A 23296-nucleotide genomic window follows, 5' to 3' on the forward strand; every position below is an offset into this window, starting at 1 on the left:
ATTATTATTATTGTTGTTGCTATCGTTATTATAATTCAAATTAATAGAAGACTAATTAACTGCAGATAGAATCACCTGTGGTCTCTGCTTCAAATTGCTTTTATCAATATTTTTTTTCCTGCTGACAGCTTGTTTCTGCTACATGCAAAATACTCTGTATGCTGTCCAACAGGACTCTAGAAATATTTAAATTAAAATCTTGATGAATTAGTTTGCAAAATTGGTATTTACTACTCCAAGGAAACACAAGCAAAGTTACTTTATATATTCTTACAAGCACCTCTAGTTTAACAGAAAAAAACTGGGAGGAGGCAAAAAATAATTTGCCAAATAATAATAATCTTCCCCCCATTCTCTGGAGAATGAATGATTGCAAAGCCTTGGGAATACATAATAAAGTGTGTGTTCTCTTCTAACTTGACATCTGCAACACAACAACTGCCACACTAGAAAGAGTGTGTCTTCATCCCTCAGAGAGCAATCACGCTAAAGAACACAGCACCAATACAAGGCCAGAAAACAATATGATTTTATTAATACTCATGCATTAAGTGCAACACAAAGGCATCCCAGTTGCAAAATGTACTTAAGAAGAAATACCTGAAAGACCTGACTCCATCATCATCCCCTCTGAGGAAAAAAAAAGGAAAAAAAAAAAGCCAAGTAGAATTATAGAATGGACTGGGTTAGAAGGGACATTAAAGATCATCTAGTTCCAACCCCCTGCCGCAGTGTACATCCACTGTACTCATGCAATAAATATAAAGTTTCTGTGTGCTTGTTCCTGTATCCATATACCTAAGGCCTATGGAGAAAGACAACTGGAATTAAACAGAGATGCACAACACTGCCTTGGTCATGCTAAGTCTGGATGCACTATAACGGCACAACTGAGGAAAAAGTCTTTTACTAGATACAAAGTGATGGCTGTTACCACTTGAAAATGCATCCAGATAGAAAAGACCAGAAGAGTTAAAGTCCAAGGCTAGTGACCCTACCAAATCCACAAAAGAAGTATAAAGCATTATCTTGATTTTTATCATGAACACTGTCTCTGAGGCAAGTGTTTAGCCATTCTCTCAGACCTGGAGCACAACACTACTATAGCAATAAAACAGACTTCAACTTCTCCTAAGACAATGTGCTAAATACAATAGGGTTTGTTTGCTAAACTGCATCTTCTTTCAGGTCTGTCAATTCTTTTAATGGAGCTGAAAGCTGCTGCTGTAGCTGTCGTAGAAAGCAGCCAGAAGGAAACAAACGGGATTCAAACTCGTCAGCAAAATAAAATTAAATCTGCTGTATTTGTAAGTTACTAGTATAGCAGTTAATAACGCTTACTAACATTCAAGTTTTATACTGTAAAGTCTTCCCAAAACCTTAAAGCATAAAATATGGGAAAGACACATAATAATAAATGGGGTTCATATCTGCATGATATTTTAATATAAATTTTAGCAGTGTGGTATTAATATGCACATTTTCAAGCTCCACAATCCTCAAAGTGTTAGCTCATCATAAAGACTTTCATGGGAATTTATAAAGTAAAGCATTAAGAAGGGGGAAGAGGCGGGATCCAATACTGTAACCCAGGCCAAAATGCATTACAATTAGCAAATTACCAATCTATTCGTTTACAGAAAGCTATGTTACACTTAGGTGTAAGAATACTGTCTACTGACTACCAACAGTAGTCATACAGCAGGACTGCTGAGTACAGAATAAATCAAGCTCAGTTTTCCAGAGGAAAATACAGAACTCCCAGCTCCATACCACAGTTGGAGGGACTCATAAATGAAATTCAGATTGACTATAGAATAAGAGTGGTGGAAGAGCAATTCACTCTTTAGTCGGATCAATCCCAGGCACAGCTACAGGTTGGGCAGAGAAGAGATTCAGAGCAGCCCTGCGCAGAAGGACTTGGGGGTGTTGGTCAATGAGAAAATGAGCATGAGCCGGCTTCAGTGTGCACTCGCAGCCCAGAAAGCCAACCGTATCCTGGGCTGCATCAAAAGAAGCGTGACCAGCAGGTCAAAGGAGGTGATCCTGCCCCTCTACTCTGCTCTTGTGAGACCTCACTTGGAGTATTGTGTGCAGTTCTGGTGTCCTCAACAGAAAAAGGACATGGAACTGTTGGAACAAGTCCAGAGGAGGGCCACGAGGATGATCAGGGGACTGGAGCACCTGCCATATGGAGACAGAATTATGAAAGTTGGGGCTGTTCAGCCTGGAGAAGAGAAGGCTGCGTGGAGACCTCATAGCAGCCTTCCAGTATCTGAAGGGGGCCTACAAGGGTGCTGGGGATGGACTCTTCATCAGGGACTGTAGTGACAGGACAAGGGGTAATGGGTTCAAACTTAAACAGGGGAAGTTTAGATTGGATATAAGGAAGAAATTCTTTACTGAGAGGGTGGTGAGGCACTGGAATGGGTTGCCCAGGGAGGTTGTGAATGCTCCATCCTTGGCGGTGTTCAAGGCCAGGTTGGACAGAGTCCTGGATGACATGGTTTAGTGTGAGGTGTCCCTGTCCATGGCAGGAGGTTGGAACTAGATGATCTTAAGGTCCTTTCCAACCCTAACTATTCTATGATTCTATTCTAAGAGAACAGAAGTATTAAAATGATAAAATAGCAGTTTGTACACTTCAGGAATAGAGGGTCAAAAACTAAAGCTGGAATCTACAATTTGTTTTCTTCTTCAAATGAAAGTCCCCAATACTGGAAATCCATCTCAAAAGGCAGCCACTGAATTATAAACAACCAGTTCCAATTACTCAAGTTGGAGCAGGAATTATTACCAAAGATCTGCCAACTACTGTCATTTGCCCTAAGAAAGCAACAAATCCTTTTTGATCCCTGCCTACCCTCCTTTTAAGACACAGGAATCATAACTAGAAACTTATGGGCTTCCAGCATGCAAGAAAAGCATCTTAAGTACTGATTCACGACTATTTTTGCCTTAAAAAGAGCATGAAAGGAACAAAGCATCAATCCACTCCCATTTATACAAGCTGTTGCTGACCTTTTCTAATTCACAATCTTATTTTGTTGCAACTGTACAGGTTATCTGCAGAAATATAACATATATCAAACTACTAAGTCATATACTTGTAAGGTAAATACGCCTGTTTTCACTAAACAGATGGAATAAAACTGTGTGGTTTAGGAAGAAAGTCTCACTTGACTCTTTTCTCATATTGCAAGTGATGTCTTATACTCATTTTTCATGGCTGAAATTACCAAAGTAAAATACAATACAGATATCTTCCTTCAAAAGACACTAACAGCATATAAATATTTTAACAGTTAATTTCTTAAATCAGTAGGAGACATGCAAAAGGAAAGAAAAACAAACGTGGTTTTGTGTGGTCTGATTTTTTGTTGTTGTTTTTTTTAAAATGAAACTGTTTCACTTAACAAATTATTAAGCATACACATAGAAACATCAGAAGACAAAATGCTGATAATTACAGGATCTGTAGTTAAGCATGAATTAGAAAATAAAACACTGTAATGATCCTGCAATACTGAAAGCTATACACAAAACACACGGAATCTGAACAAATCAACACACATACAGGTAGACATGCAAATAACTAACACGGGTTTCAAATTCCCATTTAAATATCTGTACATTCTAGTATGCAGAAAACTTTCAACAATTTCCTCCTCCCCACTATATTCATATTTTTCACAGCTTGCCAATACCACTTTCTGCTTATTTAAAGACAACTTTCAGATTTCTAGTCTTTCCTGAGCAACTTTTTTTAAAAATACCACTTCTCTTGAAAACTCTGCAGCTACTTCTACCAAGACTTAACCAATGTGAGATCTTAAACTGGATCACAATTTACACAAACTACCCAGACAATACTTCAGATCATTGCGTGCAATTCTATGTATTTAAACCCATCCACAGATTCTCCTGTGTTTACTATATATAGTAAATAGTGGTGTGAATATACACATAACTATACCTTCTGTAGTTGGAAGTAGGTCTTTTCCTTCACTCTTTGTTTCTGTCAGTTTCTCTGTTCTCAGTAATACTTCTGCAAAGCTTTCCAAAGAATTGTTCTGGTATGTGCCATAGCTGATTTCAGACTAGAAGTAAAATAAGATAATTGACACATGTGCACTACACCCTGCAGTTATATTTCGCTCACTTGCATGAAATGCAATTATTTACTTCAATTCCTGCATTTGTTTTCCTTTACACTAATTCCAGACTTTTTCCCACTACTGCAAAAAACTCCACGTCACACAAATAATACAAAATCCGTATTTTTACTTAATTCTAAGATCTCAAAACAACCCCTAACACTTCCAAATTCTGTAACAAACTTACTTCTGCAACATATGGATCAGCAATTAGAGACTCATAAAATGGATGACAGCCTTGTTTTTCCACAGTGGCATTTTCTCCAGGCTCACCTTCTAATACATCTCCAAATTCATGGCCCTGAAAAAATAAATATACTTGAGCCCAGCTGCAATAAAGCTCATTAAAAAGTCTATAACTGCTGTTCAGAAGGGAAACAACTGTAATTGAAAATACCATTTAATTCAATGGGGAGCAAGATAGGAGTCATTTTACATTATCCAACGCTGAATGCGGTCCAGTATTCTTAGAAAAAGGAATCATGCTCAAAAGTAGTATCAGAAAATCTAGTATCATAAACATTATACAAAGTGCACTGAAATAGAGAAGGTAGAAAAGAGAAACTTAAAAGGAACAGCTTTGAATATAAAATGACAATGTTTAAAGAGTGGGTTTCACTTTGCTTTCTTCCCCAAAGTTCTGAAGTTCTGTCAAATTTCAACTATGCCTTCTCACACTATCCTAAGAAAGAAGGTGAAAAAGGTGCAAGCAGATTAGAAAACAAGACACGGAAACAGCTTTAGACCCCTAATTTCACTGGGATTTGCCAGCAAACAATCTCATGATGTCTCAAATTCATTTACTGATTTGAGGTCGTCAGTTATCAGATACCTACAAAGCAGCCTCGCTTTTATACCCATGTATCAGTGAATGTGTAAACACCTGGAGACACATCAGCAATCCCTTACATGTAATGGTCGAAGGTAAGTTAATGATCTCTTCCACCACTGTCCATCACTGACAGCATGCAGCATTGCTTTTGTAGTCATAGTTGTGTTAGACAACACCTTCATGGTTTTTGAAGTCGTCCAGTACAACAAATCAGCAGACTGGCTAGAGGAGACGCTGGTTTCATCCTAGGAGCATATCCAATACACAAGGGCAAGTTTTAGACTCATGCTTTAATTAGGCTAACGACCTAAAGCCAAATGCATTAGAGTTTAGATACTGTTAACAGTTATCGACTTAAGCAGCAGCTTAAAACATTAAAACAAACAAAAAAGACAAGTTAAAAGTGATTTAGCAGTTTCAATCCAAACCAACTAGCACGAGCAACAGACCATTTTGCCCTTTTCAGTCATAATCTCTTGTTTCCAGAGACACCAGCTGTTTTTAACTGCAAAGTTTTTAATTGTAATGTTTTACATAACTGTTGAATGCTTCTGTTAAAATAATGATCTCTCTACAAATGAGGAGATTGAGCATGCTAAAATTAATCTTCAAGAAAGCTGATAGCAGAGACAATCCTGTATTTGTACAGAGGTAGCGATAATTAAATTGAATTCTCTGCAGGAGAAATGGTGAGCAGGTATACACATTTGTCTCTAGACAAAGTTGAAAACTATCACTAAGATTTGAAATTCTGCAGTTGGCACTTAAGTTACCAAATACAGCACTTAAGTTACCAAATACAGCAAACCTAAAAGGCTGCAATACATGCACATATACATCTATACATTATCCTTCAAAACATCTTCACTGATCCTCAGTAAACTCACACGTTAAGTCAATTCTTAAAAGTAGAAGACATGTTCCACAGCTGGAGCTTTCCGTATGAGCTCTTCCTCATGTAGAGCGTTTAAATAATACCCTGAACATTCATGGTGATTGATCTGTGCTAGTTCAGCCCTGAAAGGATTGTGTTAATTGCATCCTTTACAAAGATCACGCATCAGACAAAAATATAATTAGCATGCTAATGTAAACACAGTCTTCAGCAATACGAAATAAAAATATTTGCCTCCATACAGCAAACTTCAACAGCTTTACATCCAATGTTTTTTCCCCAAAACCCCTATTATTCAATTCCCCATACACTGAAGTGTACTGAAACAGAAAAATTCTACCTGTATAACTGACTGTGAGGTCTTAGTTTACAACTTACTCATGATGAAAGTTTCAGACATCAGAGCAAAAGGATGCCAAGTTACACTCAAGTGAATTACATCCCACTGTAACCTCAGTGACAAAATATGTTAGCATCAATAACGTAGAATTTCACTGTAGACAAACATATGTTTAGTACTTTTTACTGTACTATGTAGTTAATCACTGCCTTAAGCTGGCCACTGAAGTAGCAGGCCCATTTTAAGTGCTTTTTTCCACTAAAGCTTCAGCATTTTTTTTAATCTTTTCCAAAATTATATTCTGTATTTCACAGATACCAACTAAAGAACTGACTGGCTAAACTGGAAATTTCAACTTTTACTCCACCATGTGAAGAAAGAGCATGCTAGATTTTTTACTCTGAAAAGTTAAAAGCAACAGAAAATTCAAGGCATAGTGGCTTGGGTAGAATTTCTTGTTTGTGTATTTTTTAAATAAACTACTCTTGGTACTTAGTACAAAAGCTTTTTGTAATTTATTTTAAATGTTAGATACAGAATACTAATTTCTTTCTCTGCCTTTTGTTTTTAAATAGATACTGCAGGACACCTAACTGATTCTTCATGGGGAAAAAAACAAACCAAACCAAACCAGAACCCGGGAATTAGAAAAAAAAGAAAAAAAAAACAAAACCAAACCAAACCCGGCCCAAGTTCTCAACTGCATTTGAACAAAACACACTTTTTTTTAAAAATAAAGCTCCTTCAGTAGTGTCAAAACTAACAGACTAACTTGTATGCTGGTGTGTGTGCTTCTATAGCTCCACCGCTATCAGATAAACTCTACTGATTTTTTTCTAAAAGGAATTTCAACTCTTTACAAGTAATAACAGTCTTTTCTGCACAAATAAGAATTCTCTTTTCTGAAAAGCCATTCCTCTGTGTACCCAGAACACCACTTTCAGGCTGTAACTTTTTGCTCTCCGGAATCAATCTGTCAAAATAAATGATTTCTTAAAGACTGTTGGAGATGCCATCTCAAGAAGACAACTTTAATTGTATCCTTTAGTTTTATCTTCAGGAGGAAATTATAGTTTGGGGGTTTTGATGGGTGCCCGAGGGAAATTATTTTCTTATTTCTTCCTGATATCCCTTATAAAAGTAAGCATTTTTGATTAAAATTTAAATAATAAGAACAACAAATTTGCATGAATCTAAATTGATGTAAAATGTCAGCTAACAAATTCCGAACTATCAAGATACTCTGCAATAACAGCAAAAATATTTATATCTATATATACCTATACTCATATATGCTCATATGTATCATTCTAAACAGTCTAATGAAAAGACAAAGCCAACTATTTTTTAAATAAGCCACATCAGAGAGACTAATAAATGCCTACAATGTGGACTACCAGGGGTGAAGGTGGTGAGAGGTATCTTTAATGGCAATTAGTCAAGGTGCCAGCATTAAAACATGCAAAAAGCAGTCACTGCATATACCTTATGCATTAAGAGTTAGTATGCATTAAGATTATCATAGGATGCACCCATGAGTCCTGAAGCAGCTGATGGACATTACTGATAGTCCTGATAGTCTTTAAAAAGGGCAAGAAGGATGACCCTGGGAACTAGGTGAGGCCAGTCTCATCTCAAGCCCTGGAAAGGTGATGGAACAGCTCATCCTGGAGGCCATCTCTATGCATGTGGGAGACAAGAAGGTCATTAGAAGTAGTTAGCATGGGTTCCTCAAAGGGAAATCATGCTTAACCAACTTGACTGTCTCCTACAATTGGACAAATAGCTGGACTGATGAGGGGAAAGCATTGTATGTTGCCTACCTGGACTTGAGCAAGACTTTTGACACTGCCTCCCATGACAACCTCATGGAAAAGCTCAAAAGCGGGCTGCATAAGTGGATGGCAAGGTGGATTGAGAACTGGCTGAATGGCAGGTCTGAGAGACTCTTGTTATCAGTGGCACAAAACAGCCCCTTCTGACTACGCATTAATCTAACAATGTTAGCAATAACATTTTGAAATGCTTTTCATGAATCAAGATCTTAATTTTGTCACTGAGATATTTTGTTTGAGAAGCACATTAGTTGTTGAGGAATTTGCAGCATCCAACAAAGAGCAAAAAGGGTAGGGATTAGGAAAACAACACTTTGCTTAAAAATAGTCTACTATGTTGGAATCACTGTAGCTTTCAAAGGATAATTTCTTCAATGGATCCCATGAGTTCAATCAACAGTGAAAGTTAGCACTAAAGTAATTGAGTACATTCTCCTGCAAATGCATTAGCTCCTACAGAATAATTACATGCATCTTTATTGTAGCAATCAAGAATTTCCTTCATAGCAAGACCACCAAAAATTTGGAAAAGTTATACTTGAAACCAATATGACAGCAATGTTAAGTGACACATTTCTATGCAAACTGTAGAGATATACAGCCAGCTGCTTTCAAGATTTCAACTCGTTTCAGGGAAAAAGTGCTTAGGAGTTAAAACATAAAACAACAGCAATGAAATGAGTTTAGACATCTCTAGAAAGGAGTTCATCAAGAGAAGAATGACTGACAGTTATGACCAGCTCGTGATGTAGGTTGGTATAATGAAAAAAATTATAGTGGCAACTAATGATTGAATACTAGATGAAGGTAAAAGAGGTAGAAAAAAGTTACTAAAGCTTTGAAAAGGAAACTGATGTACCTGCAGACAGGTATTTTTATTGCAACAGAGAAAGGGATGTCCAAATATATATATGCTAGAAGCTTAGTCAAGTCAACGTAAGGAAAATTGCATTTAAAGCAGCAATTTGAAAAGGTATCAGTACATGAGAAAGAATAACATTTGTCAACTGCTAGTGAAAAGGATGCTGTAAGTTAATCATGACATAAGTGAAAAAGGAGTAAAATGAAAGTGAAAAAGCTTTTTCTTTGAAGAAACTGAAATTCTGTGCAAGACAATGAAGAGGAAGCATGAGGAATTATGTGAAGTGCAACTATGGCAATTGCAGTTAGGTGATTCAGTTAAGTCAAAGAAACTGAGTTATTGAATATATTGCTTTTCTAACATTTCAGATGTTTGTAACAAAGGAAGGGTTATACAGTGACTAAATTCTTGGCTATGTTTCCTCCTGTGTCATTGCAAGAAATAAAGGAAGCTATAAAACCCTACGAAGTCAACAGACAGAATTAGTAAATATACAGAATTAATTTCATAGTTTAACAGCCTGAAATATGACATACGTAGAACAAGTATTAAAAACAGAAAGAAAGCTTCAATGCAGCAACATACAAACTTGACAGATCAACCATCTGCTTAGTTCCAAGTCTAAACAACCACAACTACAGGGAAAGATATAAAGAAAAAAAAAAAACCACAACAGATAAATTACAGAAATTTCTGAATGTGAATTCCCCAGCATAATGAAAAGTGCTTCAGATATCCAAACTGAACCAATAATGAAGTTAATTAGTGAGTTTACTCAACTCTGATAAACCCTTAAGTTTCTGAATAAGTTTCTGGATCATTTACATGCATGTCTAATTGTTCTGTCACAATATACAGTCAATAGTACTACAGCATATGAACATACGACAAATTTGTTACATAGATTAAAATACTGTAAACATCAGCATCCACACCCACATCAGGAGGCTCCACAATTTTATTAACATCTACTTAATAATATTCCTCTTTGAGAGATTCATATACCAATTTCCAGAAAACATAAAGAATTCATGCCACTGAAACAGATCTGTTCTTTATTCTATCAAATGCATTAAGTGTTCACCTTTCTTCCTCTGAATACTGTTTCCAGTGCTATTTTACTTTTCCTGCCCATTCATTTTATACATATATATGTGTAATGATGAATATTTACATATGCATATATGTATACCAAGTTCGCACATATGACAATAGATACATAAAAGACATACACAAAATATAAAACTATACATTGAGGTTATCTGTTACCCATCCAATACCGTGATGGGGAGGTTTTGTTTTTTAAGCCACATGGTGTTAAATATACTAAAGAAAAAGACTAGCACGTTCCATCTACAGCTGTCATTGGTAAAAAATTCCCCAAAGGTATAATGACATTATGGAAGCTGCAACTTGGGATACTTTCCTCAAAAAGCCAGACGATGCAACATGAACCACCTTTTTTTCTTTCTTTCTATATTATTTCCTGTATTTCTTTAAAATTAAAAAATAAAAAAATAAAAAATCCTCCCCACCCCTACAAGATCTGCTTACCATCTACAGAAAAACTTAAACAGAAAACAGAGAAAAGAATAAGCTAAACTTGGAATTTTCCGTTCTGAAGAGGGGATGAAAAAGGTATTTCTTGTATATATAGGTAATTATATCTTCTTTAGCGACACATGAACTTGCAATTGAAAACATACAAACTTAAAATAATAACCAAGCAAGTAAAAAGCATAGCAGACTTTATTCCTGCTGCCCTGCTTCTATGTGCCACAAAACACTCGATGTTCCTTCTGATCTTATACATGAAAATAGTTTCACATGCAATACATGAAAGTTACAAACTAGCAGTCGTAAGCTTCAAGACATTTTTTACTTAGATGTGCAGCTCAGGTTTATTTTTGAATGGGTTGCTTTGCAATTGGGGCAGATAAAAAACCAAAACAACATTAATGTATAATATTATGTTAAGTTTTGTTGCACTTTTCTCCTGCCGCTGGGTTTTTTTTTATTTGCTATGGTGCTAAGACTGCGCAAGAAGAAGCAATGAAAAATCAGAACAGGCTATAAATACATGAGCAAAACCTTGAGCTTAAAACAATTTAATAAGAACAGAGACTAGTAGATGTCTCTGAAGTTGTGTATTTTATCTGGAATGTTAAATGTTGCTAAAACCTCAAATTTAGCTCTTTAGCATAATGCAGAACAAAATATTTATTACTTTTAAAAAACTCTCTTTAAAGCTTACCTCTGTATCCTTACTGATCAATGAAGAAGGTCCTGAGATATTTACATTTTCACCTCCTTCTGAAGGAAAAAACTGGTAATTCACAGCCTGATAAAGAATCTATAAATACAAAATAAATATAATCTCTTACCAGTCAAATAATCAAATGTAAGAATTATGACTGATGTCACAAGGAACCCAAAAAATTCAGATGTAAAAGTTTCCATGATAGAAAAACAAGGGTGCAGGGGAAAACAGGTAGAACCTATAGGTATCTCTGACATTCTCTCAGTGTTGTAGTCCCTAGATAAAATGACCTTCCCTTCTCCATGGACTTGTGAAATACTCCTCTATACAATGTAATTTGTTTTTTTTTTTAATTTTATGCACACTGCTTTGCTAAGTAGGCTAAAGAACTTACACGAAAAACATCACTTATCTGAACTGTGCCTCTCAGGTGTTGGGCAACTCCACAGATGCAAATGTTACACAAGACAGTAGATCTGTGAGGAGAATTTCCACATGCCATAGAACAGATGAAGGTCAAAAAATACTTATAGACATTTATATTGTCTGGTCAGCCTGACCATCTGATAAAGACTTTTTTGCATATTATCTATCTACACACAAAGAGCATATAGGAGCATTAATGAACAAATTTGAAAAGCTTATACTTAGTTTATGGAAAATGTAATTGCAGAAGAAACTGATTAAATATGCTTTGACAGAAATCACACAGGTTTGGCTTCCTAGGGAAAATACCAAATTAAACATCACTGATCTTTTTCTAAAAATGACCCTGCACTAACAAATCTGAGCAACAAATTCATTCTTAAGTTTTGTGAATGGGGAAAATAGATAACCTTTTCCCTTGGAGAAGTGGGATGCAACAGGGTAATAACCTGTGGCTGAGCAGCTGCTCTGCATTACAACTGACAGGACATGAAGCCTTTAGAAAGAATGAGACAACAATACAGAAGCAGTGAGCTGACAGAAAGTCTAACAAATCTTGGTTTATCCAGTGCCAAAAATTTGTCTGACTTCAAATTCTAATTCTAAACATAGGCACATACGGAAGGAAACAAGTATGTATTTCTATATTGTATGGGTATCAATTCTACAAAGATTCTACCATGTTTAAGCTCATAATTGTATGTACCCGTCTCAAATTTGAGTGCTTTCATGACGGAAAAAAACAAACAGTAAATAGCTTTCAGGAGCTAGACTTTATTTCAAATCCTTTATACCATTTTATTTTGATGTTACCCTTTTACTGAAGCAACACAGACTGTCTTTGTATGTTGCCTGTATTTTTCATGCATGCTGCTACACAAACAATTTTGCAACGAAAAGGGCTACGCATTTGTTGCTGCCTTAGACAGTGTATGTACTGTAGCTACTGCTCCTTTCTCCCCCGTTCTTCAGCCACACAGAATGCAAAACCTCCAAGATGTTTTTACTACACAAAGATAAATCCACGAACATTGTGAACTCTTAGACAACTAAGACAATTAAACAAGGAATAGTACGTAGGCCAAACCACAATTACACTGAACACTAACATTTTGACAACCTAAATTACTGCACTGCAGTTTCACATAAAACTTTTGAAAAGGTTTGCTATGACATCTTGCCATAACTTGTATTTAAATGACACAATATATATAATATGATCAGCTGAACACCTAAGATGTGATTAAGAAGTTGGTAAAGATGTCCCAGACAAAGCCTGTTGTACTTGTTAAAATCATTACGTGGTTGAAATAAGTGAGAAAATAATTGTATATTGGGTAGAAATCTTTAAAATGTAAGAATAAACATTTAATAGACATTTATGTGGGCATTTAACACCTGGAAAATACTGAAATACTGAAAATACTGAAAATATTCTTTAACTGCATTTGCAAATAAAATGTTTACATTGGGCAATAAATTAAGAAATTAAAAGAACTAAAGATAGAGAATATAACTGCACTTCTACTTGAGAAGCAAACTCATCATATAAAAATACTTAAAAAAATACCTTCTCATTTGTTGAAATATAACAGTGAAAGTGTAAAGTAGAACAAACATGAACTTGTTGGGGGTAGGAACTTAAGGGAACAAACTTCAGAATGAGCACAAGTCCCCTTTACTTTGGTAAGCACTGAAATTTCATGAAACAAGTTTCAGAAAACACATACCTGGGTTTGCAACGAACTGCTCACTCCCAACAATGCCTCTATGGCACTTGGGGGACAGTGTGTCAGAGCAAAAGCCATGAGTTCCTGACGCATGCCCAAATCATGGTAGCCTTCTGATTGCCCAAGCTGACTGCAAACTTCCCAGCTCTTAGAATAACCTGCAAGGGAATACAAAATGTACTTCTGCGGTTGGTAAGCTTCACAAGTAATAGGAGGATGCTGCATAATTCTTACTGGATGAGATAAAGCAGGGCATGTGGCATTCTTGACAACACTTAACATCCCCTGAGAAAGGAACCATAAAGGCTCCATGAAACAGACGTAACCCAACTTTAGACTGACAAATACATGGAAGACTTGTTATTACCATATTGTAGATATCAGTACAATAGGCATCTGTAAGCCTACACACTATATTTTTATTTATATTCATTATATTATTTTCTATTGCAATAAGAAAAGCATGATTTACTTCAGAGCACGATACTGAATACCTTACTGGAGTGGCTGAAAAAAGAAAAGTAAAATATATCACTTGATATACTACAAGAACCATAGTTAATCTCAGATTTTCCTACTCAATCTCCAGGCAGAAAAAAGAGCCAAAGAAACAAATCCTATATTCCTTAGTAGCTTGACACATATGTCACGTATCTTCACTCACACCCTCACATATACAAATTATGTAAATAATTTAGCACAAGTGTTATAAGAGTTTTGACAGAAAGACATCTGAAAGACCTGCACATTCCTGCTAGCTGCAGTCACGTATTTTCACCTGTTTGAGAGGGATACAGCATAGAAAGAATGAGTGTCATGGTTTAAGCTCAGGCCGTAAATCAGAACCACGAAGTCTGCTTCCCCCCCCCACCAAACCTTTCTTCCCTCCGTTCCTGAAGGGACGGGGAGGAGAATCAAAAGAATGCAACTCCCACGGGTTGAGATAAGAACAGTTTAATAACTAAGGTATAACACAAACCACTACTGCTACCACCAATAATAATAATGATAAAGGAAATAACAAGGAAAAGAATACAACCGCTCACCAACTGGTACCTCACCCCCACCCTGCAGTGATCCAGCCCTTCCAGGAACTCTCAGTTCTACATCCTGGGCATGACGTGCTGTGGTATGGAATACCTCTTTGGCTAGTTTGGGTCAGGTGTCCTGTCCCTGCTTCCTCCTGGCTTCTCCTCCTCCCTGGCAGAGCATGAGACTCACAAAGTCCTTGGTCAGGGTAAACATTCTGACCAGCAACTGAAAACATCGGCTTTATCAGTATTATTCCCAGGCCGAAAGTCAAAACCACAGCACTGCACCAGCTACTAAGAAGAAGAAAAACTGACTGCTGCTGCTGAACCCAGGACAATGAGACATTGTGGTTCCCAGGGGCATAGAAAAGCTCCCTATGGTTACATGTCTAATAGTTCAGTAACTATCTTATTACATACAGTATTTGCTATATCCATCTCCATTCCATAGAGAGGCCAGCTGACTTCCAAACAAAATGTAACTGATTTTTGAATGAAACGGACTACTCTGAAGTCCCACACACCACAGTAAGCCAAGAGGCAGAAATCAGATTTTCATCACCATCACCCCATGCAACCCCCATTTATTCACTTCACCTGCAGCCATGAGCTCCTGGCAATGCATACTAGCTGCTTTGTAGTCCTGGAAACTGAGAGCTTGTTCCACTAAAAGGATTAAAACTTGACCTTTTCTCTCCATCTGATCATCTCCTGTAAAAAAAATTAAACATTTTTATTAGTTAATTGAAATTAATGATCAACTTAAGTTTGCTATTTTATTTCTTGAGAGAACTATATGGAAAAAATAATAAATAATAAATAAAATTATCCACTTTTTCCTGAAAGAAACAATAAAATCAGTTTTTCAAAAAACACTGCCATCATAGCTGGTTAAGAAAAAAAAATACACAGCATGTTATGTCTAGGTAGAAAAAAAAAGTTTTGAGAACTGAATTTATGTGATGGCCAAGACATAGCTCAAAACTGATATTTAAGGTAAGTGACATATAAAACAAAATCCTGACATTGAAAAAAATCTTCTGTGAACTGTAATAGAATAATTCTGAATGTTTTGTTTTCTTACAGTTTACAAAGTCACAATTTAAACTCCCATTTCATAGAGCCAAATTATTTGTGACATGTGGAAGACACAGGTATTTAAAAATCCCTACCCTCATAAATTGAGTCAGTAGAACTGAAACTGTTTTTTCACACCATACATGCATCTTGGTCACCATATCTTCTTGACAATACCTGTTTCCCCCATTACGAGTCAAAAGTAACACTTGAGATACTATTGATCTCTTCTGACTAAAGTTTTGGGCAAGAATCTTTGCACAAAATTATTTTTACCTTAATTTTAATACATCACCATTCACAGATGAAAATCTAATCAGACAACTAACTCATCTCCTTTTCAAAACCAGTTATAGTCAATAGAAATAACACACCCATCACACTTTACCAATCTTTTTTCTTTAAAAAAAAAAAAAAAAAAAAAAAAAAGCAGCTCTTTCTAACTTACAGTGAACAGAAGAGAATGAAAGCTGTTTACTTTACTGACACCAGCTGGTCCAGTCTTGTGCTCAAACTAGTGTGAATGTCCATGCATTGTATGAGAAGGTGACTAAACATATAAGGAAAAATAATCCACACTATTCATTTTAATATTGTAAAGAAGGATGGCGAGTAGTTAATAAAAATGAGTGGATGTTTTTCACTGCAAGCTTCCTACTCATGTTTCTCCCCTATTATTAAAAGTAATTTTACTTAGTCGCTGCTGTTACAGTCATTTCAAAAGGGCACTGGTTTATGAAACTCTATTACTACAACTTGTGAAATGTAAGTATTTCAGAAGGTTAAACAGATCTGGTTTCAAAAGCCATTTAAAGAGTACATGTACTTAAATTGTATAGCTGTTATTTTTTAACTCTATTTTACAGGTTCATCACCACAGGCAAAGCAAATTTTGTTTTAAAGCTTTCTCAAAAGAAAAGATGTAGCAGTTGCACTAGAATGACATTCAGGGAAGTTACCCTAATTACTGAACTCGGTCAAGATTCCCATAATCTCAGCACGTCATGACTAACTCAGCTGGGAGAACAGGTTGGCTTTCCATCATTTTATCTTTTGGCCTCTTGCTTGATATACTGCCAACACACAAATTAATCACATTCAGGGCTCTTCTGTTGCAAAATTTTGCCCTCAGGAACCTAGGAACTTCTCATTCGGGTAAAAGCAATTACAGATGACACAGAGGTGTTTCTATCTAGACAAGATAAATGTGAACTGTCATTTCTTTAAGCAAGAGATCTGTACTTGCCACTCACCTTCTGATGCCCACTTCACCCTGACAGCTTTACTTCTTAGAGAGAGACAGTTGACTACGTAGTAGACATAAATAAAAGGTAAGAGAAATAATCAAACTATTGTCCTTCAGATTTCAGCTAGGCAAAATAATCACTGCTATTTATTACTACTTAAAGATCAGTGGGATTGGAGGAAAAAGAGGAAGAACACTTGAAGCAAGGAAGTTTTCCTCTTAACTATGCTTGAGCAGTCATATGCTGACTAGTCCCCCATCCCCAGTGTTTTTGCTGATTAGTTTTGATGCAGTAGGGTACATCTCCACATGTTTTACAAAAGCACAAACTAAAATACGAGGCTTGCTTTCCTTCCAGTCCATGGCTATACGTGCTCATCACATCTCCACTGTTCACTCATTTAAACTTCCATTACCTTGACACTTGCTGTTATGTCACGGACCAACTGTCATCTCTGACATGACTAGTGAATCCCCTGCAACACACAGCCCAACCTTTTCTTCACGCAGCTTTCATTGCCTCAACAGTGCAGTCACTTAAAATGCTACCTACCGCAGTTTTAAGGCACAGTCTTGTTCTTCTATTCAAACGTGAAAAAATTCACTGCTTCACCTTTGTGATGCCTCACTTGAAGGAATTTTTAATAATGAAGTCTTACAAAAGTGGGAGCTTTGAATTCTGAATTGTTCCCTTTACCATTTTTACAGACATTCAGGATTTAAAACCAAGAAAGGTTCAATGAGGAGAACTATTAAAATGGTGATGTTATTATACTATACGATAATTTTGCATTAAGCCTTAATGTTAATGTCTGTTATCCAGACTGAAACAAGTCAAGTTTAGACATCAGAAACGATGTCTTTGTCTCCCTTTTATTATCTGTCAAAGTTTGCATGTGTTCAGCTCCTTTGGACTACTGTCTCCTTACGTAATAAGGAAAATGCATTTATATTCAGAGGCTTAAAAAACACAGTAAGATTTAACTCTCTAAAGTTCTTTCTGCATCTTTTTGTTATGACGTTTTGAGACAAGCAGATACAGCATCTTCCTAAGTGACAAAATGAGAGGAAATGGCTTTAAGTTGAACCATGGGAGATTGACAAAAAATTCTACATTGACTGGGTTGTCAAACACTGGAACAGGCTGTCCAGGGAAGGGGCTGAGATACCACCCCTGAAGGTATTTAGAAGATGTGTAGATGTGGTACTTAGGGACACGGTTTAGTGGTGGACATGGCAGTGCTACTGGGTTAATGGTTGGACTCAGTGTTCTTAAAGGCCTTTTCCAATATAAATGAGGCTATGATTTTATTACAAATTATGAGAGAAAAAAATGTGGAATCTCAGTAATAATAGAAAATAATTTTTTCTTAAGAAATAAAAAATATCATTTTTTCTTAAGAAATAAAAGAAATACTTCTGAAAGTTTTGATCCAGTTTGGGTCATATAAAGATAAAAATAAAGCTTACTGAAACACTTTGGGTAAGATGTATTCTATTTGTGAGTGGATGAAACATCATCATGAGTGAAACCACGTCATAAAAACTTAAAGAGTAAATGATATTAAAATTGTATGTGTACTCTAGAAATTCTATGTCACCTACATTTAAGAGATCAGAAACCATCTGTATGGTTACCTCTCAATGCACTAAGCAAGAATGTCAGTGTTGAGGAAAGTGGATTTTAAAAAATAACTTGACTTAGGAATGTGAGCAAATCTTAAAATTACTAGAATTAGCTTAGAGATCTTAAAATTAACTAAATTACTACAGAAAGTTGAGAGAAAAGTGAGTAACAGAAGACATTTCTAGAGAGTCTGCCTCAAAAAATTAAGAGCAATGCTCATTAGATCTTTTTGATAGACAGTAAAGGTACAGAAGATGCTTTTAATTTCTGATTTTTTTTTTTTTTTTTTACTTTTTTTTTTGCTCCTTTATTTTGTAAGCAATTGCACAAAGTGAATTCTTTCACACCCTTCTTAACTGAGAGTGCGGGTTAAGTGAGAATCATGAGATGTACAACAGCTCCTGCTCCCTGAGCAGCTTCAGATTTTCTGGCTGTCATGCTGAGCACATTATCTCTCACTCACTTTGCCCATATGTGAAATAGAGATAACACTTGTGTGCTTCCTTTACAGAGGTAGTGACATGAGGTTTAAGTAGAGTTTACTGTTATTAATCAAATACTTTAAAGCAATTAAGAAGCTAGCTGATATATCATTACCTAAGCAATATTTTAGCTTTGATAAGTATGAATGTAAATTCTATTACTCACTTTCAATGCTTCTCTCTAAACAAACTCTATTTAGAGAACACAGCTCCAGAAGCTCCTTCAGGATGACCACATGCACTCTACCCTTGTATGCCCAGCAAATGGATTCTCTTAGAAATGAAACTGAAATATATATGCTCATAGTATTTTAAAGGCTATATAGCATAGTATATATTATATACTTTATATATACACATGTATAAAATGCATATTAGATGTAGCAAGCACATCACAATCACTAATGAGCAGCACTTTATCTAAATCTTCATTAAGCAAGTCCATAGAGTTCAATCCCTAGCTTCTTTTTCAGTATTCAGACTCATCCCAATATATCTCTATAAAATCATTCCCTTTCATTATAAGCTTTTAGAAATCAAGTTACCCCTATCAAGTAGTTTTAAACCTGCTAATAAAGACTACCTATGCTAAACTGCAAAGAATGCTTTCCTTTTCTAATATCCAGTTTAAAATAAAACACATTCACAAATTTTAGAATCTGTATGATCTACTGTTTTGGCTGCAAACTAATTTGTGGGATATCAGTGTTTGTTATCATTCTTATGACTAAAATAAGTCCTAAATAAGTCTTTATCATACTAAAAACTAATTGTAACTCAGTAACTTAAATTGTAAGTTGACAAGTACAGAAACATCATTTCTACCTATTTTGCTTTATTTTAGTTTATGACTACTGTTAAATTTGACAAGACTCTTCATTTACAGACTATGGTTAAGGTTATGCCAGCATTCCACTTAAAATCTGTTTTTAAAGGTATTATTAACCTAGCTATTAAAATCATAAGCAACATTAAATTCAGTGTAAGGTTACCTATTCCACCACTCATTGGAAGTACATACAGCAGTAACTGAAGACTACAAGAGTAAGGATCTAGCGACTTTCTTTTATTTATTGGTAAAATATTGGATTTGCATGCATGACTTAAAATAACAATGACAATCAGGTTTCCTCTGAATGCTTCTGGATACTTTTCTGGATACTCATCAATTGGATGGAATGGCAGGCACAAAAAAAAGCCCTGCTGCAATAGTGGCATGCTGTTTACAGCTTTCAAGTCCAGAAAAATGGAAAGAGATAAAAGAAATACTGAGTTTCTTAAAATGAAAGAAACCTGTTTTCCATAGCCTGTCTCCTACAACAAACAAGTTTAGATAAAAATCACAACTATGGCATACTCACAACTGAATCCATATCTTGCTTATAAGTGAATATCCTGCACAGAAAATAGCACTTCAATATAAGCTATATGACTAGTCATCTTTCAGTGATACTGAAACGGTTTTTAATCACAAAAGGCTAGAACTACTTTTAAAAAAAGCAAAAAAAAAATCCAACCCCCCCAAAAAAAACCCAAACAAAAAAGCCAACCACATACTCCCCAAAAGAAAAAAGTTTGCTTGCTATTTTTGCTTCTCAAACAAATGTTATTTTAAAATCAAAAGACAACTTTGAAAGTCACCAAGTTATTTGTTTATTTAGCTTAAGAGACAAGAAAACTAAGTGTCAAAGTAGTGTATTCCTTATCAGGATTCATTCTTGAAATATACTTTTACTATTAAAATTCCATACTTGCCACAGGAACAACCATTAGCATTATTCTCAAAGTTAACCATTAAAGTCAGAGAGCCCAGTACTCTTAGAATCAATATACAATTTGTAGCACAAGAAGACGATTTTAACTCATGCTCCTGCTTAAAAATTTATCACCTCACACATTCATCTTCCAGTTTTGTCCAGACGCATACCCACACAAAAAGAAAAAAATCAGGAGGCCATTTCATCATCTGGCTTTAAGTATCTCTCTTTTCAGTGGTGTCTCAGTAAGTGCCACTATGATTATACACAAGCATACAGACATTACCGCATCAAAAAGCTCTATATGAATTCCCTAAAGTTCTCTAACTCATACACATTGCCCCTCATATCTTTAAGTCTCTGGAGGCAGGAGCCATGGGTTTTTTCCCTCTCCAAAGATACATGCCATTGCACTGTAGATGCCAATCTACAACTAAAGGCACTAGGATAATAGTACTGGACAAAATACTTGGTGTTTCTAAGATTCTCAGAATCACTGTGGATTTTGCATTTCCCTTTCTCAAAGAGAATAATTTAGATTCAAAAAGAACGTAAAACAAAAATCAGCAGCATTAGTCTGAAGAAGCCAGAATATTAAGAAGAAAAACTGAGAGATTCTAACTTGATGTGGGAGGAAGCACAGAGGAGAGGGAAAGAGCAGTACAGAAATGTTAAGAACCAATATGGGGATATTTTTTTCCAAAAGTCTTGCAAACAAACAAATAAGAAATCCCAAATTTAACAGAGAGAGAAAGGAATTAGTCAAGTATGCATCAGTGACAAAGCTGGAACGCACTGAATTTATATATCGCTCTGCATGAAGTATGCATTTCTAAATTCTATTTTTACATTATAAAAATAAAGCAATATTGCATTTGTAGTTGCACTGATGAAATAAATGGTTTTCAAAAAATCAAAAAACCTGCCAGACACTTTTGGTAGGCTATCAAAAAACCGCAAAAACTACCAACAAAACAAAACAAACCCAAATCCCTAATATCCTTAGGATTCAACCCTTGAAGATGTTCAGCTGCTCAAATGAATACTCAAGCTAATGCACTATTTTTAGTGCATAAAGGAGATACATGAAGCATAGACAAAAGTCTAACAGCTGAAGTTTATGCATTCCAGATTACTTTTTTCCCTCTTACGTAAGTGACTGCTCTTCCAGGTGACTTTTAATGACAACAGAATCACAGAATCATAGAATAATTTGGGTTGCAAGGGACCTTCAATGGTCATCTAGTTCATGTGATATTCTTGAACAAACATTCTAATGATCAACTCAAATGTCCTAAAGTGTAACACAAATGCATGCTGCATTACAATTCATGCTTATTAACACAACTTACCTGCAACCCTTAGCAAATTTGAAAGTCCCAGAAGCTTAGCGGACTGTTTATAATTTGTTGACATCTGAGCAAGACAGTCCTTGATGAGACTAAGTCGATCCGAACACAAACGCACTGTTGAAAGAAGAACTGGTGTTAGGGACTGTACAAATGACATCTACTGTTGTATTCCTGGCTAAACAATGCAGGCGAAGAAAGAGTGTTAGGGAGTACAAGAATGCAAACACAATCTGAAAACTAGCCCAAAGTTACTTGCAAGCAGATCCTCAATTACACCTATGAACCAAAAGTTAAAATAATACTACAATATATCTAGCACAAATCCCTAGCAAGTCAGGCTGAGGAGGAAGGAAGGAAGAAAAGAGAGACTAACCTGAATGAAAATTTCTTTTTTTCAGGTTTTCAGAATCAATGTTTTTGCATTTATATGACTAACCATATCTTTTCTACAGTTTTTTTTATTATTTTTGCAACAGTCACAGGAAGACTGCTGAAACAGACACTAACTTTCATTCAGAATGTTGTAAATAACTAATATTTCATGCTACATTTGATTTTAGGGTGGACAGGATACATCAAAAAGACTGAAAGAAATGTTACAGGCAAAATCATCAGGCTGTTTTAATTCACCAAGAATTAAACAATTACCTTAATTGCATAATTTAATATCATGAACTGATTCCAGGGCTTTTTTTAGCTAGTGAGTGGGTGGCTAACTTCAGGCTGCTGCTTTAAAAAGGTAACGTTTTCATGCAAGTTCTTGGAACACAGAGGAACAGCACATGTGGATCTTCCACTTAACACTCAGCAAGACATTAATGTCCGCATAGGGGATGAATTCTGCATTAGTAAATTGGGCTCAAAACATGATATTAGGCCTCCCAATAAGGGCAAAGAAGCAATCACATAATGCAAATTCTATTAATAAATTCTGTAAAGCAAATTAGATTAAAACTAATTAAGAATAGAGGAGCAGGGAAAGGCTACACATTTACTTTCATAGTCAATATTCTATCTCACACATATTAGTATACAGCAGCAAAACATTTTCATTCACTGATTGTGTAAGCAAGGATTTTTTTTTTTTTTAAATAGCTAATGTAATCAAAAGTAATCTGAAGTAATATGATGGGTCAAACACTTTCAGTAAAGATGGACTTTTCTTCACCTCTTATGTTAATAAGGAGTCTCCAAAACAGATTTTATTAAAATATATTGCAATAATAGTTCACAACCTTAACTGCTGAGTTTGATAAAATATAAGGGGATGAAGCTCTACAGAAAACTAAATATAAAAGTGCAAATTTGTCTTCTGCTAAATCTTACTGTTGGAATAACTGATCCTTAATGCTATTTTAATGATATTCTAGCAAAGTAACTGACCGTT

The 23296-nt window shown here is 35.6% G+C and overlaps 1 protein-coding gene across 1 annotated transcript in view; it reads right to left on the reverse strand.

Annotated features, from left to right (window-relative positions):
- NBAS (NBAS subunit of NRZ tethering complex) overlaps window positions 1-23296 on the reverse strand; it is a 191572-nt gene that overhangs the window by 94871 nt on the left and 73405 nt on the right. The window contains exons 32-38 of the mRNA XM_080615036.1: window positions 21910-22023; window positions 14966-15079; window positions 13338-13495; window positions 11176-11274; window positions 5067-5234; window positions 4345-4458; window positions 3977-4100 (exon numbers count right to left, since the gene is read on the reverse strand). Coding sequence (XP_080471162.1) covers window positions 3977-4100; window positions 4345-4458; window positions 5067-5234; window positions 11176-11274; window positions 13338-13495; window positions 14966-15079; window positions 21910-22023 — 891 coding nt within the window. The remainder of the gene's footprint in view (window positions 1-3976; window positions 4101-4344; window positions 4459-5066; window positions 5235-11175; window positions 11275-13337; window positions 13496-14965; window positions 15080-21909; window positions 22024-23296) is intronic.

This window comes from Psittacula echo, assembly GCF_963264785.1.
Source record: "Psittacula echo genome assembly, chromosome: 4".
Taxonomy (NCBI): domain Eukaryota; kingdom Metazoa; phylum Chordata; class Aves; order Psittaciformes; family Psittacidae; genus Psittacula; species Psittacula echo.